Below are 25,846 nucleotides of genomic sequence, written 5' to 3' on the forward strand. Positions count from 1 at the left end.
AAGAGGAACATACTGGCTAAATCATTCTGGGTTGTGATGATGGATAAGAGTTAATCGATGATTGGATTATTATTCAATGACCAAAGTAATGATGGTAAGGGGTGTGGAACAATCAACGCCATAAAGTAAGTATTGCATAACCAGTGATCATTAAATGGAATGGACTGAAATGTGTAAATCCAGTGTTGGAATTACCATTCAGAACAATATTCATTATCAATAACCAATCCTTTATTGATTTAGATAAGATTAGCGAGCATAGGTGAAACATCTATGAATCAAATCAAATCAATCAAACTATACTCAATATTGATTTTGATCGAACTTTCTGGAATGAATAAGGTAGCTTGACATTCTGAAGATTTGGAATATCTAAAAACAATCAATATTCAATATTCAGAAATACTTTCCATTGTTACTATTGAAGGATTGCAGAAGCAATATACCTGTGAATTGATGGATGTTAGATTTGGAAGATCTACAAAGCAAATCATAACCAATCAATTCATTATTACTTCGCATTGTCAAAGAAGTCGAATCATCTCCTTTCCCACAAAGTGCATACTTACCGAGTCGAATGGATTGTAATGATGGAAGATCTACATCAATCATTTCATTCGAATTCATTCAATACTTTCCATTATTGTTGATAAGGATCTTTGGAATGCATAATCACCTAATGTAATGGATTGTAGATTTGGAAGATCTATGTATCATTCAAATATTCAATATCATATCATTTCTTACCTCGAATCACAAACGAACTATAACAGAAATTGCTTGAACCACTTCTAACTTCACCAATTTGAATGGATTGTAATTGTGGTAGATTCTTCAATTCAAATTCGCCAGCAAAATCAGTGAAACTGTTTTCACCAATATGAATGGATTCCAATGATTCGCAATTCAATATGTGGAATGATTTCGATTCATCATATTCAAAATACCTGTTTTGTGTAAATGAATTGCTCCCGATTTTGATAGTTTTCAATCGATTCAACCCATCGATTTGGAATGTTTTCACTGATCCAAAACAATTATCGCTAATCTCAAGAGATCGTAGCCACTCGAATCGATTCAAATCCAATAACCTTAAATCATAATCACTGTTTGCACACGTCACCAAATCCGTTACTGTCCAATCCATTTTATTCAATTCGGAATTATTGTGGATTTCAACTCGTTTGGTAGGTATATGATCACTCTTTCTTACACTCTCCATTTTATCTGGATTTTCTTTTTTCAATACACTTCGAATACTTTCTTTCATTCCTTTCACATACCAGCCTTCATACAAATCGATTCCTCCTTTCTTCTCTAACCCATGCTCCCATTCACTTTCACGAATTGCTGTTCCACTTGCTTCATCAATCAAATATCCCAATCCATGTCGTACATATTTACCATTTTCCATACTATATCCTCCTATATAGATTGGAATTCGATTCAATATTTCCACATTCCCATTTTTACTATTGTTTGCAGCATATTCGATCATTTGGTTATTATCAGCATCAAATTCACGAACAATCTGAATCAATTTGTCTTTCAACCAATATCCTTCTATCTTCTCTTTACCATCATTTTCTATATCATATTCGATTCCATAACCATCTCGATTCATTTCTTCATCAAATCCACCTCGATAGATCACCATATCATTATCATTCTCTTCATCATTCTCACACTTACATCGAATTGTCATGATCAATCCTTCTTTACTATTTTCGATCATTCTTCGATCTCCATCATTTCCAAGGATCGAATCCCAGTTTTCTCTTTGTAATGCTTTACCACTCTCATATTCTGTCACTCCACCAATTCGTTTACCATTTTTCGTCATCCATGATAGACTCAGGATTCCACGATTGAATAATTGACATCGACCTTCAACTTTACCATCTTTCAATTCACTCAACAAATATTCATTCGAATGGTCTCCTTGATATAGAGTCACTTCATAATCGACTCCATTAATGGAAATCTTCTTCTTTTTAGAGGTAATATAGTCGTTAAGGAAATAACTGGATTCTCTAAATTGCTTTGATAAACCTATATTTCAATGCTATCTATGCATGTGTACTTTCAAAACTGTTAACCATAATGAAAGAAATAAAAATATGCCCATTTCTTCATTGTTTATCCATTTTGACACATTACTATGGTCATGCTGTTTTTCTTTAGTCGTATTTTTCAGAAATATTGACACATAACCCTGTCTATTATTCGTTGCATCTTCATAATTATCAGTACGTTCATATTACTGCTACTCTGTCACTATTACAAAGAAGCACAAAGGTTAGACAATACAATATAGTTTTTGCAATAATTTGGATGTTGTTGCTTCATTTGCTTACACAAGCCCAAAGTTCTATTTTATAGTAGACAATACATTTTGCCATTGTTGTACGGACATCAATATTACGTTTAATTGATACAATTTTGCATTTTTCATACCCTCTCCCCAAACTGGTCATTATATAAGATATTTTGGTTTCGATATTAGTACACACAACAATAATCAATGGGAAATGTACCGTTGTGACAAAATACCATTTTCTCATCATTCACCTGTCTCTTGTGAATTGTTGAATTATATGCTGTTGCAGTACTGCAACAATTTTAAACATTATTTGTTAACTTGCTTCGTTTCGTTATGCTCATTCAAAGTGGTAACATAATTATTATATATAGACTGATACACTCACATGTAGTATCAAACATACGCCAAAGAAAGATAATGATATAGTGAGATCCAATCTTCTATTCTATACCAATACTGCTTAAAAGCAATATGATCAGAAATACTAGAATAGCAATAACAGTGCAAAGCATTTCTATCATGCACAACGCATTAGACCGAATACAATTGTTCCTTCACTTATAAGCGATGACCGTCATCGAAATCACTCTATTTCCACTTTCATACTGTCTCACCCCTGGACAGATAGAACAACAAAGCTTTTCTGTTGCATCTGCCCCGAAATATCTCACAACCGACACATCATCACCGCCTAATGAAGCATCCCATTCCATTATGTAAACAAACACTCCAATCTCAAAAAACAAAACAAAACAACAGTAGCAACAGCTCTCATGACCCCATGTTATTCATTTCCACGTTCAGCGTCCCCGATTGATCTCTCTGCGCATTGAGATAATCCGGGTTCACCGTCAAATATACCAACTCGGTGATGGCTTCACGGCACACAGGACATCGATCCGACTGCAATCGCAGCGTGTTCGCGCATTCTGCACAGCAACAGACATGACGACATGGCATGACACAGGTGTCCCGATCGTTCGTCATACAAATCACACACTCGCGACCCTCTCCTTCTTCTTTCGACATATCGCCCAACCCATATAATTCGCTCATAAAATACCCCCGATTTTGGACAACACATTTCTGAGTGACCACTTTCAGCTTGGCAACGCCGGAAATCACACGGATGGCGCAGTAAACTTGGAGAGTGTTCACAGAAATCGGATCGGGAGTGTCCACACTGAGACGCAGGATTAATGACCAGCGTTCCTTTAGGTTCGAAGGGTTTAGCTGAATATCGCTAAGAGAAAAAACGCAGACACCGGACTCTGCGCTGTTATAAGAAAACTCACCGTTCTAAACATGAACTGTGGATATCATTACTACCGGCAAAATAGGAATTTTGGGTGGCTGCGGCCTGCAATCATTCAGTGTTGTGGGCAATAGCGTATGCTTTAATGGTACGAGATTATCATCCGTTTCTTCGCGTACAAAAGAGAATCTTCACTCAACTCGGAGTGTTAAATGATACATTTGTAAAGAACTGGGTTTTAAGCACTTCCCCTTGAAACACACTCCCAGTTTCTCAGGATCGCCTGGTGATGGGCATAGTGCGACGCTCCTAGGATTTATGGAGATCGGACATTCAATCTTGTATAAAGTTTTGGGATTATACTATCGTTTACAAACAATAACTACAATCTACAGGTTCAAATCGAGGAGCAAGAAACGGAGGTTGTAGACCATCTGTTCGACGAACTAGATTGTTTACCATCTCTACATTAGTACAAACGAAGGAGCAGATTACCTGGAGGAGGCTGCCCATGCGTTACGGTTGTAGACTCGGTGCTTCCCATTTGAAATAATCTTAAAAAAAGGCAGACGAGCAAAACGGTTTTCCTATCATTTTGGCAACTATTCTAAAAACAAGGTAGTTTACAATAAACATTATTGTAACGATACATAATAATGCCTTATGCTAGAAGAAATTTGAGAAAGAAGGGACCAAAAGTCTCTCTGAAACAAAAGAACTACATTAAGTTCAGAAAGGGTGCTTTCGGAAGCCAGGCGATTCGGGTATGATGTTTCTGGTATGTCTAATTGAATAGAAAGTGTGGGATAACAAAAAGACCATCCGACAGAATTACGAACGTTTAGGTCTTTGCACGGATGTCAATGCCGTGAAAAGAGAAGAAGCTTCGAATATAAAACCTGTTATCGGTAGGTATGGGAATGAGTGGTGAGTAATATAGAGTTTGTTCCTCAGGAAGTTGTGAAGAAGGAGAATCTTCAGATGAATATGTTTGATCAAGAGCACGTTCGTAACTTGATTGAGCGTTATGGAGAGGATTACGAGGTAAGATAACTTTTGTATCGTAATGGATAGGCTATGTTTAGAGATATCAAGTTAAATGTTGACCAGTGGTCTGTTGGTCAGATTAAGAAAAAGTGTGCCTTGTATAAGAAAATATTGGCTGCTGTGAATGAAAAGGTATCTAAGAAGGAGAAGGAAGAAGAAGAAGACTCTATGAATATGGAAAAGGAGGAGGATGAAAGTCTTTTAGAGGAATAAAACACTGTTTAGAGTTACAAACAAACAAATTGAAAGAGGTCTCTTATAGTAATGTCTTAATTCTCGAAGCTGCGGAGAATATCAGAATCACCAGCATCCAAAATGCACACAGCAGAGCAGTTGAACATCTTTCCGCAAGCAGTTCCCAAATCACTGCAGTCTCCCTGATAGTGGTGAACAGTGGTCTTGGAGAGCATAGCATAATACTCAATCTCCGACTTTCTCAGAGGAGAGCAGTTGGTAGCAACAAGGATCAGCTTAGCTATACATCACGACCTCTCCGAACACAAACCCTTTCCGCTACGCAGACTTTTCAGAACAGATTTGTATCCGAGCAGAAGCTTTCCACTTCGCACGACAAGCTGCAACTTGGTGTTAATGCTATCAGCGTTCTTCTTCTAAAATACGGTTAGACACGTTACTCAAGAGAAATATTGCAGTTTTCACAGAAATGACACTTACATTCGACTTGGTGATGGCGGGCATTATGAAAGATAAAATAAGGTACCTCTTTTTCTAAAGAAATGACAATTTGTAAAAAGAAGGGCAATCCTGGGGTAAAAATGACTCCCTGTTAATTTCTTAAGAATCGAATTTAAATATTCGGACCCCCTACATGCTTACATTTTTCTCAATTCACATTTCTTTACAGATTCTACAAAGATTCTATATGCCAAATAGGATATATACTTTTGTTGTAATAGTGGAATACGAAAATAGGTGTTATCCTTGTGTATTTTATACCGATTGTTTTGGATCATGGAATCAGCGCTGAATATACTTAATAGAATGTTTACAGTATATAGAAAACACTTTTCACCGATTCGAATAGGAATAGATAACATTTGCTTGTTCTGCGAATTGTGATTTGCAGACGTGATAACGAAATTAAATATATGGCACGTCGAAATTCGCACTCAAAACTAACCTTGGTGCTTGTACTAGGTGTGGTACGAAACTGAATGATAGAGGTATATTGTTGTGTTCATTCACGTGTATCTACCTGTATTATTCGTTATTGGGTGTGCATTGTGCGCATTTGGGTGTTCCTTGAAATTATAGCTCTTTTTGTGTTCTGCAAATGAAGAAGGGACAGTGGCTATTCTTGGCTATTGAAGTTGGAGTTTCGACATATCTCTTTGTTTCCTGGTTGTCCAAACGGATTATGTATATCAGTACAACTCGAATTGTACTATAAAACTTTGTTTGCTGATTAGTCTAATCGTCTCTTGCTGCGAGACGAAACTCTCGGTCTTCATCAAACCTTGAAAAGTATATGTGAGAATGTGGACGTTTTATTTTTATATGAAACTAGATTTCTCAAGGAGTTGATTATCTCAACAAAAAGAACCAAAGTGGATTTATCTATCTCAAGATTAGTAGGAAGAAACTAAACGATGTTCGCTATATTCTGGGTCAAGACCTGCCTGTTTCCAGTATCCTTTTGATTTAAATTTGTGTGCTAAGTCCAAGAGCTTCCTCTTTTAGAATGCATTGAATCTCTTATTGATGCAATCGTACTCGTTCTTGATTCACACAATCCTTCGAAGCGTATTTTCTGCTTGAGGGATTGACCATAGAAAATATCGAAAATATCGAAAATCAAATGTCCAATTTACAAACAACCGTTTTTTTTACTCTTCATCCCATTTTTTGTAGATGGACAGTGCTCTCCATGTTCCGCCTTCTCTTAGTAATGTTTCCTCCTATTTCCGGCATGTCCATTTTTGGAGGGATTTGTTTTGTTATCTTCGACCCACATCTCCATTCTTTGTCACTTTTCCAATGATTCAACGGAAAATGGTATTCCAAAAATTCGCCTCTTTCCATAGACGCGAAGGATTTCATCCGAAGTCTTTTCCATTCACACTCATGATCATCAAACCATCACTTCCATTCTCTTCTTCCCCGCGGTTACCAATCACCATTCTTCGCATGTCGTCCTGCTGGTTTCGCCCAATGCTTGTGTGGCGGAATGCTATTACGACTGCGATCCTTCTGTCCATTTCTATACAAAACTCGGCTATCACGTGCTCGTGTACGATTACCGCGGGAGTGGAGGGTCCACCGGCGATGTAACTCCCGAGAATACTGTTTCGGACGCACGATTAGCCGTGGAATTCGTCGAAAAGAAGTACAAAATTAGCCTCGAAATTGTGCATGGGACGAGTATTGGAGGTTTCGTTGTCCCGCGGGTATCCAATGAAACTCCCCTCTTGATATTCGATCGAACATTCTGCGACATGAATTCCCTCGTATCCGAATTCGTCCGTATTTTTGGAAAATGACCCTCGAAAATAGCCTCCATAATCGCGGTTTTGGTCAAAATTTGTCGTCGATGGCCGATGAAAATAGCCCCTATTTTTGACATTCATCGAAACTCCCTGATTTTGTTTGACCCCGAAGACGAAATCGTTTGTTTCCCCGCTTCGCTCATCACGGGTCTGACATCACGCTATTGTCGTCCAGATTCCGACGTGAACGAAATCGAAACTTTGTTTTTGGCGGGAATTCAAAAAGGGCGGGAAATCGTCGGTCGAATTCCCACGGTAAACGACATCGAAAGCGAATTGAGCAATTACGAAGCGATGACCGAATGGCAGGTTATCGAAATGGAGGGAGTTTCACAACGAACCAAGGTAGTTTCTTTTTCGATGGAATAGTATTCCGTCTAGCTCGCAATTCTCTTTTACAAGACTTTTATTTGTGGAATTCCAATAAAGTCCCTGTTTTTTGCTCCCCAGGCGCAGCAGCGCGAGGGAGTTTCATTCATCGTTCGGTTTTTGATGGTTTCACCGCGGTTTTTCGCTCATTTCCAGACTTGGCGGCATCGCGTGACGACGTTTCTTTCCCGCGGAATTGACTGGGATCGCCTGTAGAACCGCGGTTTTGCTTCGACATAGGGGGGAAATTCTGGCCATGCCGAGTTTCCACGATTGTGCCACGCGGGAATTCGGCGAATTGGTCGCGTTGGTAAGGGAAGTTTCTCCGTTTCTCCATAGTGGGAGCGCGTGAAGGAGTGCAATAACCGCGAGAATGGAGTGATTCCAGGTGGAAACGTGGAAAGGTGGTAAGAAATAGGGAACATCCGGGTGTTGGCGATTCATTGCGGACATAACGGAATTCTGAATGGAAAGGAATTTGAGTTTGTGCAGCAGGTGATCGAGGAGATGGGAAATGAATCCAACAAGTCGAAAGAATTGAATGAATTGAATGAATTGAATGAATTGAATGAATTGAATGAATTGAATGAATTGAATGAATTGAATGAATTGAATGAATTGAAAGATTTGAATGATATTAACACATTGAATCAAATGAATGAATTGAATGATTCCAATGAATTGAATGGTGCCTTTGGCTCTTCTCGATGGAACAAGTCGATGAAGAGAAGAACGCGAGAAGAAGAAGAAGAAGAAGAAGAAGAGTTTGGACAATTCACTCCGATCGAAATGAAATCGATGAGCAAAGATGAATCAGATTATGACTTGGACAACGACAAAGAAATGATTTTCAATAATAACAATAATGAAGAAGAAGAATCGGATTACTAAAACAAACAAACACTCTTTTATTGCTCTGTTTTCTTTAACACTTCCTCGATTTCTTCCACAGACAGCAACTCGCTTTCTTTGATTGGATCATTCCATGCCTCCAGTTTCCACGATTCCACGTCAAATCGTTCCTTCAGAGAAACCGTCCCCGTTCCACTGTTTCCACTGTTTCCACTGTTTCCACTGTTTCCACTGTTTCGACTATTTGAATCGCGTTTAAACCACTCTTTTCGTTCTTTATGATATACAAAACCGCGGTTATACAACTCCTGGGCAGCCAACAACTACGCATAAGAACCGCGATTCACGCCCACTTGTAGGTACTCCCGCGGTAATCCATAAAAAATGAAAAGCAGCACATCGGACTACATGTCAAAAAAAGTCCAGAATTCCGCACATCAAACGACTTGAATTGCGAGGGAAACAGCGGGGGTTTCATCATATCCACCGCGGAATCCAGCGCCTCATTGGTCCCGACATCCCCGCGGAAAAGTTCGTGCAGAACGGGCGGCAGCACGTTTCTACAATGAAACTCCCCTGGAATGGTCACGAAACTCCCGGTTTGATGTGTAACTCCTCGTCGGTGAAGGCGAATTGAATGGCGTCGGGCGATTTGATTGGCTTTTTGAGGATCGATTTGGGCGGCAAATTCCGGAAGTTTTGGGGGGAAAATGGATTTGGCGGGGTGGTGAGGGCGGGGTTCCAGAGAGTGGAGGGAGGCAGATCGGGGGAAGGTCTGGAGAGAAGAGATGAGGATGGGGGTACAATGGGGGCATCATGAATTTATTTGGGTCGTTTTGGTCCGAAAGAGACACTGAATAATAAAAAAATCAAAAATAGAGAGGAAATACGGCTATTGGTCGATTGGGAGTAGGGAGGAGGAAGACCGCCGTTTTGGGGGTGAGGCATTGGTGGAACGGAGTACATGCGGTAATAGTCGGAGTTCATGTACTGCGTGGACATCATGTTCTGACTTTGTCGGTTTATATCGTGTTCTAGGAGAGATTGGAAAGGGACAATGCATACCTTGCGGAAAAGGATGATCATAACCCCATGGATAGGCTAATTCAAAAATTGGAAGAACAAATTACTGGGATCGTTTACTGGATTATAGGGAAATGGATTGACAGGAACGCCAATATAACCTAGACTCATCAAAGCAAAGGGATATAATACCACTCATTGGAATTGATCCAGGCATTTTATCTATTCATTATTAATCAACACACACCTTTTTACCTTGGTTTGTTGGTCCCACAGAAACTGGAACAAATATATCACCTAAAGCATCAAACGCATATTTCAAACACACTATATCCGTGAAATAGATTAGATTGCTGGGGATGCGAAAATGGATAGTCTGCCATTTGTATCTATATTATTTATCGAATACTACTATTTGATCAAAACCAAATATAAATTATTGATGGATATATGAAATAAGAATACTTCAAAAGTCGAAAAGCAAAAAATCGGCCAATTTTCTCACTTATTCCGAATGGAAACAAACACGACAAGCAACGAGTCAATACTATACTATATACTACACTAAACCGACTGAATCATTTTGGTTTTCTTGAAAACAATTCTAAAACATTGGACGGATAGTGGTTAATCGATTCAATCACATCAACCACCTTATTCCCTTCTTGTTAAACAGTTTTCAGTTTCCATACCTTCACATAAATGCCATTCGATTTGCTTTGCATCTTTCAGGTTTCGGTTTGTTTCAAAAACTTCTCTCACGTTCGAACACATCTATTTTATTATTTATTTCCACGAAACGCACCTTTCTTCTCATAATTGAGTCAGGGCAATTTTGTGATACTCTAAGAGCTCTTTTGTATAGAGTAAGGACAGCTCTCCTCGTACTCATCGATTTGGAGTGGGAGAAAAGAAAAGTGTAGTCATTTGAGTCTAGTATAAAGATGTTCATGTTTTGCATGACCATGTTGTTTATAACTCAGTGATTGTGGTTCACACATGATTCAAATAATCTTTTCAAGCAGAGAAACGAATGATTCACTCAATTAGCCAACCCTTTTTCCATTTCTTGTATGCTGCATCATCAATACATTGTATACATGTCGATACATCACTACCAACAAACCTAACCCTCAAGATTCGCTCACTTCTCGCCTATGCTTCCAACAAACAATCCATTAAAAAGATCTTTTATTCATCCACTTCACTGCTTAAATCTTCTTCTTGATAATCTCCAGTTGCTCAATCACTCCCTCCACTCCAGCAATCGCAGAATCCACCAACAACGCATCGCATCCAGGCAGGCAAATCTTCTCCACAGCCTTCAGTTCATCACGAAGCAGCTGGATTCGCTTCAGATAGTCGTGCTTTTCGATCTGCAGCGACAGCGTCGTGTTCCAGCTTCCAGCGCCTCCGAACTGGACCGATCCCGGGTTGCAGTAGTCGTCCTTCACAGCCCAGCTGTCACGATGAGCCACGAACTTCAGGAACGGAGCATCGTTCATATCCACGTTCGATTCCTACACTTCAAACCATCCATTCTCCATCTACAGGGATCGAGGGACGATACACTCCCTGCTTCGCTTCCACGGTGCAGAAGGCCAGAAGAGGCACCGCATAGGGAATCCATTCCGACGGTTCCTCCTTCAGATTCCGCAAGGTCGCCATATATCCGGTGAGATTGTTCTGAATCAGCGCGGCTGCCTCTCGTCCCAAAGCATACGCATAGTCGCAGTCGAACAGAGAAGGGAACGAGGTTCGAGCCTGATAGCCGAGGAAGTGAGTCTGATAATCGAAGTGTCCGTTGTAGCTTCCCTCTTCCTTACGACGCTGCAGTTCCTTCTTCACCAAATCGCCGATCATGACTTCCGTCGAAATCGCGTGGAGTTGGAAGCTTCCGCGCGATTCGGGAGGATTGAAGATCTGCTTCTGGATCACAGCAGGCAAGAAATCGAAGAGCGCCTTGCTCCACGGCGTGAGCTTCGCGTAGATCTCCTCGTGCTTCATTCCCTTGTTCACATAGGTCGAAATCTCGTCCAGCAAATAGTAGAACTCAGAGATCGCCTTGATCAAACCCTCAGGAATCAGCACCACGCCATAGTTCAATCCCTTCTCAGCGCGCTGGCAAATCATATCCGCGATCTTGTTCACCACCTGCAGCAGCGTCATTCGCTTGGCCGCCACTTCCTCCGAAATCACCGCATAGTTCGGATGGCTCTGCAAGGCGGATTCAAGCACCACGTGGGAAGGAGAACGGCCCAGCAGACGAATGAAGTGGTAGTACTTCGCAGCGGAGCGCGAGTCCGTGCAGATGTTGCCGATCAGCTGCGAGACGGTGCGGCAGAACGTGTCGAAACCCACCGTCGTTTCGATGAAATGGTTCTTTAAATCGCGGGAGTAGTCGCAAGGAACCACCACAATGCGAGTCGTTACGCCACTGTTCAGGAAGAACTCGGTGAGAAGAGTGGCATCCGTGGCCGTGTAGGCGCCTCCGATCAGCACAAGACCATGGAGATTGAGCTTCGTGCAAGTGGCAACCACTTTCGAGTAGTCTTCCTCCGAAATTTTATCGGCAGAACGACCCAGAAGATCGTAGCCGCCCATGTTGCGATACAGCTTCAGCTTCTCTTCCGTCAGCTCCACGGAAGATCCTTCGAACAGACCCGACGTACCTCCGATAAAACCGTAAAGCTTGCTGTTGGGATTCATTTTGTGGAGGTAATCGAACACGCCGGTAATCACATTATGGCCTCCAGAACTCTGACGACCACAGAACACAATACCAACGTTCAGAGCATCCGTGCGGCCCTCTTCACTAGAATTACTTAACAATGCAAACGGAGCGTACTCTACAAACTTCATGATAGGATAATGAATCGAGTTGGGGAAGTAGCCTTCAAGAAGAGGACGGTCGATATCTTTGAAGGTGGTGTGATCGAAGAACTCCACCTAGCTGTTAGCTCGTTCACAGATACACTACATTGACCTTTTCCGGATTTTCGAAGCAAGCCGGATAGCGAGGCTTGTAGTTGATTCGGTCCTTCGCAAGAGGGCTCAGGTCCTCGATGTTTCGCTCTCCCTCATCAATGTGAATGTTTCCGGTCTGAATAGATTCAAAGGTAGCCATGAGATATTATCAAACAGTGAATATTTGGGAAGTGGGGATGAATGGCTCTAAGAAACCAAACATTAGGGAGTTTCAGCATGACGACAAACGTATGTTGTATTTCACAAACAGTTCCGTACTTTATTACACATTAAACCGCAGTCTCCTTTCTTTTTCTCCTCTAGAGCGCAAAATCGTAAAAGATTCGCCCGCTTTGGTCCGTTGCGAGTAGACTGAACATTTCAACCCTTTTCGTTTCAAAAACTCGTCGCTTGACACTTGGTTGTCAAACGTTTTCTGGAGTTGGGAAGAAATCCCTCCAAAGCTGCTTCCTTCTGAATAGATGAGATAGTCGCTATCCTTCAAGATGAACATATCCATGATCGCACGCTGATAAAACTTCTTCCATGTTTCAATTCCCCTATCTCCAGACTTCGCCGTCGAGGAATGGCCGATCTTGAAATCATTCACGCTGTACACAAAATTATCCCCCGTCTTTTTCACAATTGCCTTGATTTTTCTCATAACACTGTCCGAATCCGTGGAAACAAACAAGTACGTGTCATTTCGTCGCAGATTGTGCTTTCGCATATACGCCGCCGCCTCGTTCAGCGCTACATTCATTGCGTAAATCCCCTGGATCTTCCGCTCCTGATAATTCGCCAGATATCCTCCCAGGCGCAACTGGATCCCAATCATCGTCCGCTTGTGCAGCTGCGTCAAATGCCGGTTGATCAGCGTGCACATCTCGTAATCTGGATTGAGAAGCAGCCGGTACATGAGCATTCGGAACTCTCTGCCGACCCATGTGGGCGAAACAATGTCCTGAGGAACGATGGGAAGCAATCCGTTGGCTTCGAGCGTGGATCGGTAGAGAGGCACGTTGATGTGATGCGCCGTGATGTCGGAGTAGTAGATGTAACAAGGGTCGAGTTTGTATTTCAAGCGATGCAAATCGCGTCGGTAGAAGAAGTTATAAAAGTAGGGGATGCTCAGGAAGTCGTGGCACGTGACTCGACCCTCTTTTGAGGCCGAAACAAGTCGGTCCATATTCCGAAAGGGGAGGAAAAACGACTGCAAAAAGCTGGGGTTCGATCCGACTGCAGGTCAAACGCCATCAAAACGAGTACTGTGGAAGGATCGCTCGGTCACCGAAGCGACGAAGACGGTGGTCATCACGCCTCGAATGACGTTGCCCAGTCCGGACTCTTTGTGGGGTCGGTGGTTGATTGTGAATTCGGGGGTGGCGTTGAAGCGAGATTCCAGAGCCTGGAGAAAGGCGTCGAAGTTGCGTTGTTGCAGAACACGGGATTGGTATGTGACGATTGGGTCGGGGACGTTTTTGAACCGGGAATCGGGATTCATGATGTTTACCGCCGTGTGATGGTAGGAGGAACGGGAGTTCCCATTGGTTGTCAAAAGGTTCGATCGGGTTTTCCAAAACCATGAATTAGAACGAGAGGGTTGGGAAGTGCCGTCCAGTGTGTTCTGAGGAGCAGAGCTAGGATGACGGACGATTGAGACTAGCGAGGGAATAGTTGGAAATCTAAGACGAATAGCACCAGACATACACAGTTACGTTTGCTCAATGGAATAATTCCCAGCATTTGAGGGAACAACCGAACTATCATTAACAAAACCAGTATTTATTCTCCTCTCATTTGAAATAGCGTGCTCCAACTGAGATTGAACGACTTGCTTGTTGGCAAACTTCCTTTCGATAGATGTGACCACGTTCAGTTCTTCTTGCTTTGGACTATCCATTCCAGATGTAGCGTTTATCCACTTTGCATGCGAACAATGATTATTCTTTTGAACGTTCCATTCAAAAACAGTCAAGATTGGCTGATTGTTCATAAAAATTATGAACGATAGTATGTAAGCAGTTAACACACTGTATAGAAAAACACCAGATACAGGTAATTTACACATCTTAGAGATATCGATAGAGCAGGCTATTCCTAGTGTGGTATTACTTAATAATACTTATAATAGGAAATGAAAAAGCTATAAAAGTACAAAAAAGAATAATATGTTTTAGACTGGAAAGAATTGGCGTTTCCAGAATACCAAAGAGGAATGTATTTTTGGAATCGAGAAAGCAGCGTGATCATTCTATAGACATTTCTATGTGTTTTAGTTTGCAGTGTCGGGATGGGTAGAATCTAATTGCTGAACTATGTTGGACCGCAAGTAGCTTGACTGTATGATTGTAATCGAAGTCAGTATGTAAAAGAATGGATTAAGGGAAGTATAGTTCAGAGAATGAGTTTATTATGTTATTTCAATTATACATCTTCTCAATAACTATATTAGCTCATACTGAAAACAAGCAAAAAAAAAGATAGGACTGGGTACCTTTTTGATTAATGCGTATTTCTTGAGCAATTCATAATGTAGCAATTGTAACTTGTGATTCATTTGTGGCTTGCTTTCTTTCTGTGATTTCTTGAGAACTGCTTATAAGGATCAAGAAATGTGCTATTTAAGTGAATCGTATATTTATAGACCTTTCCATTCCCAATCGTTTTACAGATTTCAAGTGAAAGCAAAGAGCTATGGAATTTTACACTGTTTCATAACTTGAAGAAAGATAAAAAACTATACACGAATCGATAACTGCTGATAATAATAAAACGGATGCAAATTTTCTCAAAAGAAGTGTTTAAAAACACGACCATAATATTAAAATGACAGAGTTTAACAGTAAACCATTTGTAAAAACAAAACAAGTCACCACCAATAATAGAATTGCATCAATAGAGTAGCACGCAGGAGATGCATATTGACATATCCTGCCAAAGAATTACTGTTCGATTTCGACACGATCTATAAGAATCGAGGAAACATCTAAAAATCAAACAAACTCTGCACTGCAAAGTACTCGAAATCGACTTCGACTGGCAATTCCAGTAGGATCCGAGCAAACTCACATTTTGAACATTGGGAATGTCTAAAAATTCAAAATTGAGCACTTTGTAATACTCTCCAAATTAATGGAGCGGGGATACACAAGACTATATCCCCCAGATTTGAAAGATGTTAGATTTGGAAGATCTAAATTCATTCATGTCTACAACTTTATTCATACTTCGCATTATCAATGAATAGCATGGCTCCTCATCATCATATCTTCCATGAAGTGAATAAAAACCAAGTTGAATGGATTGCAGTGAAGGAAGATCTAGAGAATCATTCATCGCTCGCGTCCTATACTTTCAAATACTACTGATAATATATTGGCAAATGTCCAATCGCCTAATGTAATGGAGTGTAGATTGGGAAGATCTATCGAGTTCAATACTCAAAATCAGTTCAATACCTCGAAGCACAAAGGAACTACAGAAAAAGTTGTATGAACTAGTTTCAATTGTTCCGATTTGAATGGATTGTAATTGTGGTAGATTCTTCAATTCAAAGTCGCCAGCAAAATCACTGAAACTGTTTTCACTAATTTTAATCGATTCTAATGATTCGCAATTCAATATGTGGAATGATTTCGATTGGTTATGAGCAGTATTTGTCTCGGTATAATCTAGTTCATCCCACAACACATTCTTCATTTGAGTAAACGAATTGCTTCCGATTTTGATAGTCTTCAGTCGATTTAATCCATCGATGTGGAATGTTTTCACTGACCCAAAGCAGTTGTCGCCGATTTCGATTGACTCCACCAGAGAAAAACGGGAAAAATCAAATGTTAAATAGTCACTTTCATTGCATGTCCAATTGGGAATTTCTATAATTGTAATACTTGAATTGATAGAGAGAATGTAATCATTTTGATGCACCACAGAAGGAAACCGGTTTGCGAGTATAGAATGAACATCTTCGTTTAACTGTATTCATAAACGTACTTTTTACACTTGTATATACAATCGTTTCGAATGAAACAGGTAGCTCGAAATTTTGAAGATTGGGAATATCTTTTATTTATCCATATTCTTTCCTTTGAACTACTTTCCAATGTCACAATACGAGGATATTGAAAGCTGCATCCCTTAGAAGTGAAGGATGTTAGAGTTGGAAGATCTACATTCAATCATTTCGAATCGCTTGATTCATACTTCGCATTACCAAGGAACATGAAGAATCACAAAAACTACCATCTAAGGTAGCATAACCGAGTGAAATGGATTGTAATGATGGAAGATCTATTGAAATAAATTTTAACAAATTCATTCAATACTTTCCATTATTGTTGATAAAGAAATACAAAATGCATAGTCACCAATTGTAATGGATTGTAGATTTGGAAGATCTATGCATTATTCAAATATTCTATACAATTCAATACCTCGAAGCACGAGGGAACTACAAAAGAAATTCTGAGAGTCTTTTCCAATTGTACCAATTTGAATGGATTGTAATTGTGGTAGATTCTTCAATTCAAATTCGCCAGCAAAATCGCTGAAACTGTTTTCACCAATATGAATGGATTCCAATGATTCACAATTCAATATGTGGAATGATTTCGATTGATTGTTGACCCTATTGTTGGCAACACTCCAGTCATCATTCCAAATGGCCTCCTCCACTCGTGTAAATGAACTCTCACCGATTTTGATGGTTTTCAATCGATTCAATCCTTCGATTTGGAATGTTTGCACTGATTTAAAACATTCATCACCAATTTCGATTGATTCCAAATTATACAACAATGAAACATTCCAATCTTCCAATACACAATTGTTAGTCAGTTTCAAATGTTTCATTCCGATATTCAGTGGTTTGCTTCCATCTCCTTCATACTCAATATCACATTCAATTCCATTACACCATTCACATTCATTCACTAGTTTACCATATCGATCATACACTTTTCCACTTCCAAATCGCTTATCATCACACCAATATCCTTCATATTCAATCAAACCATTATTATGATAACTCGTTCCATATCCAAATCGTTTCCAATTGATCATTATGCCCTTGTACACCAATATTCCATCATCATCATACATTTCACCATATCCAAATGGAATTCCTATTTTACCTTCTTTTTCTTTTTCTTTTTCTTTTTCTTTTTCTTTTTCTGTCAACACCAATCCTTCAAATCGACTTCCATGATCCAAATCCACTATTCCTTCTACTACTTCTATGGATTGTTCTTCATTAGATGAAATATCACCGATTTGATGACTTCCAATCACTTTCAACACTTTCTGCTCATTGAGGACAAATCCTTGATTCATGAATACTCCATTATTGAATTGCAATACTACACATTGTCTATTACCCAATATGAGTGAAATCCAGCCATTTGGTTTCATTTCTTTACCCAAGCATCCCTGCACATTTTGAATAAGGGAACTATCAATATGATAGTTACTAATAGCAGAATTGACAAAATCAGCAAAGTTTTGCATCAAAATAGAAACAATTGAGTAAAATGGAGGAGATTGCGAAACTAAGCATATATCTGTACTATTACATTTCACTATTACAATTTTGGTTGTACAGAAACTATGATCAATGGTTATCTTATTATTCACCTAGAATGAGAACATACATTGTGCATCCATATATCTTCCAGTAGACTAGCTATTATAGAGCATATCCTTGAATAACCTCTATTTCATATTCATATCCATTTAAGGTATAATAGAATGAGTGATTAAGGTTTTTATGATTGCCATCATATATACATAGATATTTATCAAAGGATATAGAAAACAAACAATGAAATATTGAATCAGATACGATGTCGATAACTGGCTTCTAAGTGACAGAAATGAATTTCCATACACTATTCTTCCTTAGTGACTAAATCAGCCAGAATAGAAGATACATCTATGAATCAAATCGCATCAAACAAGCAAAACTCGAAATTGATTGTGATATTATACTTTGAAAAGATCCAGGTAAATCAATCGATTTAAGATTTGGAATATCTATTTAAAATCATTTTACTACCTTATTAACTACTATCCAATGTCACATTACAAGAGTAGGAGAAGCTATCTCCTCTCGAACTGATAGATGCCAGATTTGGAAGATCTATGTGCAATCATTTCGAATCATTTTATTATTACTTCGCATTACCAAGGAACACGACTCGTCATCTTCACTTCCATACAGTGAGTTCCAACCAAGTGTAATGGATTGTAATTTAGGCAGATCTAGATCGATCATAACATCCAAATTCTTCAATACTCTCAATAACTGTAGATAAGGAATTAGAAAACGTCTCGTCACCTAATGTAATGGACTGTAGATTTGGAAGATCTATTCAAATATTCAACAGCATATCATTCCTTACCTCGAATCACAAATGAACTGTTATAAAAGTTGCTGGAATCACCATTATGATTCCCAATTATGACAGATTGCAATTGTGGTAGATTCTTCAATTCAAAGTCGCCTCCAAATTCACTGAAACTATATTCACCAATTTGAATGGATTCCAATGATTCACAATTCAATATGTGGAATGATTTCGATTTGTCATATCCCCAATCATTCTTTTTCTGGGTGAATGAATTGCTTCCGATTTTGAGAGTTTTCAATCGATTCAATCCTTCGATTTTAAATGTTTTCATTGCCGATTTCGATTGATTCCAAATTATACAACAATGAAACATCCCAATCTTCCAATACACAATTGTCACTCAGTTTCAAATGTTTCATTCCAATATTCAGTGGTTCTGAGCCATCGCCTTCATAAATTTCTTCATTATCACTTTCAATTCCATTATACCATTCACAATCATTCACTAATTTACCATATCGATCATAGACAATTCCTTTACCAAATCGCTTATCATCACACCAATATCCTTCATATTCAATACATCCATTATTATGATAACTTGTTCCATATCCAAATCGTTTCCAATTGATTATTATGCCCTTGTACACCAATATTCCATCATCATCATACATTTCACCATATCCAAATGGAATTCCAAATTTGTTTTCTGTCAATACCAAACCTTCAAATCGACTTCCATGATCCAAATCCACGATTCCTTTTTCCACAATGGTTTCTTCTTCGTTATATGTAATATCACCTATTTGATGATTTCCAATCACTTTCAACACTTTCTGCTCATTGAGTACAAATCCTTGATTCATGAATACTCCATTATCGAATTGCAATACTATACATTCTCTGTTACTCAAAATGAGTGAAATCCAGCCATCCACTTTCCACTTCTCATTCAAACGCCCCTGTACATTTTGAATAATGGAACTATCAATATGATAGTTACTAATAGCAGAATTTATGAAATCAGCAATGCTTTGCATAAATACAATAAAGAACATGAGAAATGGTGGAAGTTTCACAACTAGTTTTTAGCATCCTTGTATTTGTATTTTGATTATTCAACAAAAATGATTGTAACTAATTAATTTCTCTAATCAACCTAAATCTATAATTATTACTAAAATGAGAAACAGTACTGTGAAACATAGGCTCAACGAGTACACTCCTTCTATTCAAAAAATTATCATTTAGCTACATTCTTTACCTTCTTCCAAGCCATTCCATATACTTACTCAAACCTTCTCCCTCACACTCTTCATTCTAATTGTACACTTGGATCATAGAAAATATCACTAGTATTCCGTATAAATAGTGCCATGGTTTTGCATAGTCTTTAAGAATTGGTTGTAATCCCTCGTTTAATACTGTTCTATGTCGTATTTTCACTGTTTAGTGAATGATGGACAAAAATACTTTAATAATTGATGAAGAGTAACGACTCTGTTCCATTCCTAAACGACAACAATACTATTTCCCATCAATTCTAAAACATCTAACATTGCTTAGCGTAAATAATGTATCTAACCCGCAAATACACAGATTCCTTTCAGTGAAAGATATCCCCTACATTTACTTGCCACTGTATTCTCCCGTAAGCTCCAAATATTACTTTTACTAATATGACCATCCTTCGAACCGCAATTCCATTTTTTGTTTGTTGTAAACTTAGTTTCGATATGTCTGATACTTATGACCCTATTTTTGATTTTTATAGCGACGACGAGAGCAACCAAGAGTCAGATACTGTCCAAGCATCAACAGTCAGAACAGAACAATGTCCATCCGTTTCCACAAAGCAGTCATATGCAAATAACGGAACATATGAGGAAAATGATAAATCTACTTACATTTCACGAACTGTTGACCAGGACGTTGGTTCGGTCGAACCTCGAAGCAAAAATGAGATATTGCGGAAATTGTAGCAGTGTTATTTTTTGATAACTCGTAGAATGGCCTCAGATTCACTTTCTGTCACGGAATACACTCGTTTAAAATGTAAACTGCTCTCTCGTTTCCATCCAGTTAAAGTCGAATCTGTCAGTTGCGTGGAATTGAGTTAATGGTAGATCATCACCCAGTGTGCTCGAAAGAAGATGATGAAGTATAAATTACAACGAAGAGATACGATTGCCATTGCTGGAATGGCAAAACTGTATGTCGGCGACTTAATTGCAATAGGTATGTCTCCATACTTTGTATGTTTATTGTAGCGCGTAAAATAATGGGGAGCGACAACACAGGGAGTGTTTCCCCCGATGCTCTCCGCCAAGCTGCGAAGCGTTGGCGAGACGACCATCCTGACATGTTTCCTTTGCTTGTTTTTTCACAAACATTCGTGTGTTTTCACTCACAATCACAGAGAAATACCCAGTACCCTTATCATTCCTATCATTCATGACTTGTCTCTTCCTCCTTCTTCGCAACAAAAAACACTCCTCGAAACAACGTCATCATCATCGATCTTCTACAAGTCACGCTTCCCCATCTCCCTCACATATTATCCGCATACGGCGTGCACACGCGGTGCATCTCCTCGAACTTGAATCCCTTCTGCTTCATCGCCTCCTCGATCTCCTCGAAGGAGATCTCAAAACTCTGCTCGTATCGCTCGTCCATTTCCTCCATCGTGATGTCCTCCGTGCACTGCCAGTGATACAGCAGCGGGCCCAGATTGATCCAGTACCCGCCCGGCTTCAGGATCTTGTGGATGACCTCGATGTAACTACAGTGGAAACAGAGAAACGGGGAAACTCGAAGACCACAGGGGCTGTGTCGATGAAGAAGCAGGTGAGAACGCAATCCCATTCGTTCTCTTGGTTCTCGTAGCTCTCCAAAAACTCGCCTGCGCACATGGAGAAGTCGCTTCCCTGCTGGATGGCTCTGCAGGGCACCACGTCGGGAACGAGGATGCAGCGGTTGTTGTCGCCCTTCGCGAAAATGTTGTTCGTGTTGTCCGTCCAGGGGTAGATTTCGATCTAGTGGTGAGAGTGGATAGAATAAATCGTCAACTGATTCAGGCTCGAACACGTGGTTCAGCATGTAGTTTGAGACTAACAACATTTGGTACGAGAACTCGTTGCCTTGACCGCCGTATCCACGCTCCACCACTTCGAAGAGGAGTCGGCTGAGGCCACAGCCGGGAACGAGGACTCTTCGTCTACGAAATAATTAAGTAAATATGCAGGAGAAAGAATACTGGTTTTCGGGATTGACACTTCCATCCTCATTTCGATGGATAGGCACGTATTTCTCAAGGGCTTCGAGTAGTGGTTTATAGCATAGATAGCGCTCTTCTTTTCCCTACTTCTAGAAAGAGGGATTCAACATACCTCACTACTCCAGTCTCGAACGATTTGATGGAGCGTGCTCTTCACTTTACTCATTTGATAAGGAGCTGAAAGACGATCGCGCTTGTGTGTTGGAATACCGAACATTTCAGTGTAGTAATTCCGTGTCTTCACCACATTTCTATTCGATAGTCAACACTATAGTACAAATCACAGTAAAAAGCGAGAGTTTGCCAAGATGCATTTCATAAACTCTTCCTGCTTCTTATCCCAAACTTCCAAGGGCATGTATTTCCGATGATTCTCAGGTAGCAACTCATAGGCGTGCTGTCTACGATTATACTCCATCTTCATATAGGGCAGATAGTCCAAAAACGAATATTGGATCTAGATAAAATGAGAAACATAACATTACGTCTCGAAAATGGGCAATCTCCTCCTGGTTATTGCGGATATCATCTTCACCCTCGCCAACAGCAGCTGATTCCTCTCTCTTTTCTACAGGTTGCATTTCCTTCCTTTTTGGCTTCCTTTTAGCCATTTTTGTGAGTTTCAATGGTTTCTGGATTTCCAAAAGAAGGGTTTTATTTTGACCATTTACACTTTTGAATGCGATCAAAGGTATGAACGATTTTGTTACAACTCTTTCTTATGTTATAGGGGTACAAAAGACAACGGAGTGAAAAAACAACCGAAGGTGCTCTTTCCGATTCTTCAGACAGCGATATCGTTATCACAACATCATTGGCAAAGAAGAAAGAGAGTGCTGTAAAGGATGATGCTGTTTCGGAACCCCAGACCCATATTGAAGAGAAAAGTGGTAAAACGAGTATCAAAGCAAAAGAAGATGTGAATCTTGAACAAACAGATAATCTGTCTACCCAGGAGCTAGTCCAATTACTGAAAACACGTCTAGACAAGTCTTCTGGGTATATACCTGATCTGTCGTACTTCTATCTCTCTTTCATTCACTTTTAGAAAACTTCCCAAACCACCTGAAGAAGAATTTGTGATTCCGCAGCAGCTAAAGGAGCAACTCCAAAAGAAAGGAAGTGGGACGAATCCACTGCTCGTTGAAGAGCGTGTCGGAATCAATATATCTCCAGAGGCAGCCCGGAAGTCACAAAAAGCCACCTACCACAAGTACTTCTTTGATATTTGGTTTGATATTACCTAGAATGCTAGCTCGAATGTGCGGAAGACGGAAGAAGGCTCTGTAATATATATATTACTGCTAGTTGATTTTGTTTGTTTGAGACAAGTTTGCCATACTTGGTTTTCCATTGCTATGGCAGCGGTCGTTTCCCACGCCAAACCTTGTGTCCGGAGGCTAATAGTGGGTCTTGGGAATATGGGCTCCGAATATCATCGCACTCGGCATAATGTGGGTTTCGGAGTATGTAAGACATTTGCATCCGAATATCTGCCAAATATGAACTCGGATGATGTTGAGTGGAAGTGGAGAGTGGCGAAATCGTGCAAATGTTCTCTTTTGCAGACAACAATTCATTTTAGTCAAAACTCGAGTCTTGGCCTTGATCTAGTGGATCATGTTTCCGATCGTGCTTGTCAAAAGACTGTAACCAACGGAGTTCCGTTTCCAAACATCCAACTCTCGATGTCGCTACCACTAACGTATATGAATAACAGCGGGCAGTCGGTTGTGCTCTTTTCGAAGCAAAACAATTATCGACTCAAGGCTCCAAGCTCGAAGAACAATATGGACGAAATTCTGATTGTTCATGACGATATCTCAATTCCATTTGGAGAAATTCGATTTAGTCCGAAAGGTGGCTCAGGAGGTCAGAATGGTGTTAAGTCGATTCTGAAGTGCATGGCTACGGAGAAGATTCCTCGTTTGCGAGTTGGGATTGGCGCTTCTGCAGGAGAGGGACCGATGCGAGCGGATGCTCGTTATGTGATCGGTCGCTGGGACTGCACACAGTTGAATATTTTACCGTACGTAATCCATTTTGCGTGTGAAGGGTTACGTGTATATCTGCATCGAGGAATCAATGCGGCTGCTAGTTGTTGTAACTTTAAAAACTGTGTCGAAGCGTATAAGGCGTTGTACCCAGACTGTGATTCGGGAAGAGTAAGTCGTTTTGAGCACTTTGAAGTGGATGATATAGTGAACAAAAACTGACATTGTTTGTTTAAAAGCAATGCGAAAATTGACTCCATAGTAGGATCACGCTGTCCACTGTGTAACAAATGTAGTTGTAATCATTCTGCAAATACAACTTGCATTCACTGCATGGGAAAGGATACGGACGGAGAAGCGATTCGTTGGCTGTGCCAACATGGCCCTGTAGGAAATTGCTTGAATCGAGGAGATTCTGACTTCTTAGGGTCAGATGTGTCCGAACTGCGTGAAACTGAAAAAAGGGGAAAAGGTCGAGCTGGAGTTCTTATGCCAGCACGGTCCAAATCAATAGTTGCAGTGTTGACAAGCATTTCATTTGTAGTTGCACAAACTGCCTTAATACGGCGGATCATAGCAATGTGAAGCATCTATCCTTCGAAGACTACCTAAATCAGGAGAAGAAATTATGTACACATGGTCCAAACCAGCGCTGTCCGCATTGCACGATGCCGACGCTTCCATCCTACAAAGTAAAAAAGTTCTGTCGCAATCATCCTCCCTACCCTCGCGGTCTCTGCACGTCCTGCCAGCCGAAACCGTGCACCCTCGCCCGTCAAGTCCCCGTTTTTTTATCGCTCTCACCTAGAAATACCGTCATGTCGATAATGTCCAAGTGGTCGACAAGAAGTGCCTAGACCGCTTCGTCCAGAACTGGCTTCACCACAACGAGCAAATCCAATACCTAGCCTATCTCTACGGCCGCTACGAGCGCCTGGAAGGCACCCACGGCGTTCGCGAGATCGCTTTCGTTTATTCGCTTTACATCCCCAAGCAGCGCTTCATTAACGGAAAAATCGAGCTCCTCGCCTCCGATCCCTACCGAAAAGCCGCCGACGCCGTCGCTCGGCGCCTCGACCTCCGCATCATCGGCGCCATCTACACGCGACCCTCCCAGAAAGAGCGAATAACCGCGGGAGACGTCGACCTCATCGCGAAACTCCAGTGGGGCGAGCGGACCCGCGGGGATTTCTGCTCGCGATTCGTGAGCGTGGTGGTGGAGCGGAATGAATCGCGGGAAATCGAGCCTTTTGCCTACATGCTTTCGGACCAGTGCATGTGCATGTACCGCGACGGAATGATCGAATCCCCGCGGAAAGGCAGCGACTTGGTCCACGTGCGGAATCGGACTCCCGCGGGGGAACTGCTTTCCGTGGTGATTCGGAACGACGCGAAATTGGGAAGCCAAGAAGTGACAGAATTCGAGGCTATTTTCTTCCTGGTGGAACTCACGATTTCATTGGTCCGCGCGGGGAAACGCCCGCTGGTGTTCGAGAAGAGCGATTTTCCCGCGGTGAATTCGGAGGAGGAAACGCACGCGACGCTTTTGAGTGGGAAATTTTGGCGGGAAAGTGCGTAATGGAATAGGAGAAATGGTGGAAACGCTGCGGAGCGGTCAGAAAAGCGAGGCGGCGATGCGGCAAGTGGTGTCGGATTTCAATCTGCTGATCGAATTGGCGTTCGTGAGGGATGGAGGGAAGAGTGAGGCGTAGACCGCGGGGGAAGACTCGGTGGAGGAGGTGTGTCGGAGCCTGCGAGAGAAGAAGCCGTTGTCGAGAAATGCGCTGCAGTTGTTGGAGGTGTTGGGAACGAGCGAGTTGTTATGAGGAAAGGCGTTGTGTTTGTTTGAATAAAAAGAATAATAAGAATAAGAATAATAATA

The 25,846-nt window shown here is 40.7% G+C and overlaps 10 protein-coding genes; 4 read left to right on the forward strand and 6 right to left on the reverse strand.

The window, feature by feature from the left end:
• Positions 1-3,094: 3,094 nt before the first annotated feature.
• GSBLH_T00001370001 (uncharacterized protein) lies at positions 3,095-4,122 on the reverse strand (the record flags this gene model as incomplete). The annotated part of the gene is made up of 5 exons (XM_013039772.1): positions 3,095-3,622; positions 3,653-3,767; positions 3,798-3,940; positions 3,972-4,042; positions 4,074-4,122. The coding sequence occupies 5 exons, from the start codon at positions 4,120-4,122 to the stop codon at positions 3,095-3,097; spliced, it is 906 nt and encodes a 301-aa protein (XP_012895226.1).
• Positions 4,123-4,234: 112 nt separating this feature from the next.
• On the forward strand, positions 4,235-4,840 carry GSBLH_T00001371001 (uncharacterized protein; the record flags this gene model as incomplete). XM_013039773.1 has 4 exons in its annotated part: positions 4,235-4,342; positions 4,375-4,486; positions 4,521-4,622; positions 4,653-4,840. The coding sequence occupies 3 exons, from the start codon at positions 4,235-4,237 to the stop codon at positions 4,571-4,573; spliced, it is 273 nt and encodes a 90-aa protein (XP_012895227.1). The 3' UTR covers positions 4,574-4,622; positions 4,653-4,840.
• A 27-nt stretch (positions 4,841-4,867) lies between these two features.
• Positions 4,868-5,352, reverse strand: GSBLH_T00001372001 (uncharacterized protein). XM_013039774.1 has 3 exons: positions 5,301-5,352; positions 5,131-5,236; positions 4,868-5,100 (listed from the first exon to the last, which is right to left on the reverse strand). Exons 1-3 carry the CDS (start codon positions 5,322-5,324, stop codon positions 4,895-4,897), a joined length of 336 nt encoding a protein of 111 aa, XP_012895228.1. The 5' UTR covers positions 5,325-5,352; the 3' UTR covers positions 4,868-4,894.
• Positions 5,353-6,623: 1,271 nt separating this feature from the next.
• GSBLH_T00006260001 (uncharacterized protein) lies at positions 6,624-7,912 on the forward strand (the record flags this gene model as incomplete). The annotated part of the gene is made up of 6 exons (XM_013039775.1): positions 6,624-6,641; positions 6,671-7,109; positions 7,140-7,477; positions 7,514-7,713; positions 7,742-7,811; positions 7,841-7,912. The coding sequence occupies 6 exons, from the start codon at positions 6,624-6,626 to the stop codon at positions 7,910-7,912; spliced, it is 1,137 nt and encodes a 378-aa protein (XP_012895229.1).
• Positions 7,913-8,404: 492 nt separating this feature from the next.
• GSBLH_T00001373001 (uncharacterized protein) lies at positions 8,405-9,822 on the reverse strand. XM_013039776.1 has 8 exons: positions 9,705-9,822; positions 9,632-9,673; positions 9,569-9,598; positions 9,484-9,537; positions 9,419-9,454; positions 9,244-9,387; positions 9,158-9,206; positions 8,405-9,128 (listed from the first exon to the last, which is right to left on the reverse strand). The coding sequence occupies exons 1-8, from the start codon at positions 9,757-9,759 to the stop codon at positions 8,939-8,941; spliced, it is 600 nt and encodes a 199-aa protein (XP_012895230.1). The 5' UTR covers positions 9,760-9,822; the 3' UTR covers positions 8,405-8,938.
• A 731-nt stretch (positions 9,823-10,553) lies between these two features.
• GSBLH_T00001374001 (uncharacterized protein) lies at positions 10,554-12,503 on the reverse strand (the record flags this gene model as incomplete). XM_013039777.1 has 4 exons in its annotated part: positions 10,554-10,896; positions 10,928-12,191; positions 12,225-12,325; positions 12,357-12,503. 4 exons carry the CDS (start codon positions 12,501-12,503, stop codon positions 10,588-10,590), a joined length of 1,821 nt encoding a protein of 606 aa, XP_012895231.1. The 3' UTR covers positions 10,554-10,587.
• A 6,507-nt stretch (positions 12,504-19,010) lies between these two features.
• On the reverse strand, positions 19,011-19,733 carry GSBLH_T00001375001 (uncharacterized protein; the record flags this gene model as incomplete). The annotated part of the gene is made up of 1 exon (XM_013039778.1): positions 19,011-19,733. The coding sequence occupies one exon, from the start codon at positions 19,731-19,733 to the stop codon at positions 19,011-19,013; it is 723 nt and encodes a 240-aa protein (XP_012895232.1).
• A 1,510-nt stretch (positions 19,734-21,243) lies between these two features.
• GSBLH_T00001376001 (uncharacterized protein) lies at positions 21,244-22,187 on the reverse strand (the record flags this gene model as incomplete). The annotated part of the gene is made up of 5 exons (XM_013039779.1): positions 21,244-21,475; positions 21,505-21,728; positions 21,763-21,910; positions 21,950-22,053; positions 22,083-22,187. The coding sequence occupies 5 exons, from the start codon at positions 22,185-22,187 to the stop codon at positions 21,244-21,246; spliced, it is 813 nt and encodes a 270-aa protein (XP_012895233.1).
• Positions 22,188-23,328: 1,141 nt separating this feature from the next.
• GSBLH_T00001377001 (uncharacterized protein) lies at positions 23,329-24,186 on the forward strand (the record flags this gene model as incomplete). Its single annotated transcript, XM_013039780.1, has 1 exon — positions 23,329-24,186. One exon carries the CDS (start codon positions 23,329-23,331, stop codon positions 24,184-24,186), a length of 858 nt encoding a protein of 285 aa, XP_012895234.1.
• Positions 24,187-24,205: 19 nt separating this feature from the next.
• Positions 24,206-25,790, forward strand: GSBLH_T00006261001 (uncharacterized protein; the record flags this gene model as incomplete). The annotated part of the gene is given in 7 exon segments (XM_013039781.1): positions 24,206-24,225; positions 24,261-24,351; positions 24,392-24,477; positions 24,509-24,813; positions 24,873-25,535; positions 25,552-25,607; positions 25,677-25,790. 7 exon segments carry the CDS (start codon positions 24,206-24,208, stop codon positions 25,788-25,790), a joined length of 1,335 nt encoding a protein of 444 aa, XP_012895235.1.
• Between the last annotated feature and the right edge of the window lie 56 nt (positions 25,791-25,846).

The sequence above is a fragment of the Blastocystis hominis genome (assembly GCF_000151665.1).
Source record: "Blastocystis hominis, Singapore isolate B (sub-type 7) whole genome shotgun sequence assembly, scaffold_10".
In the NCBI taxonomy this organism is placed as follows: Eukaryota; class Bigyra; order Opalinata; family Blastocystidae; genus Blastocystis; species Blastocystis hominis.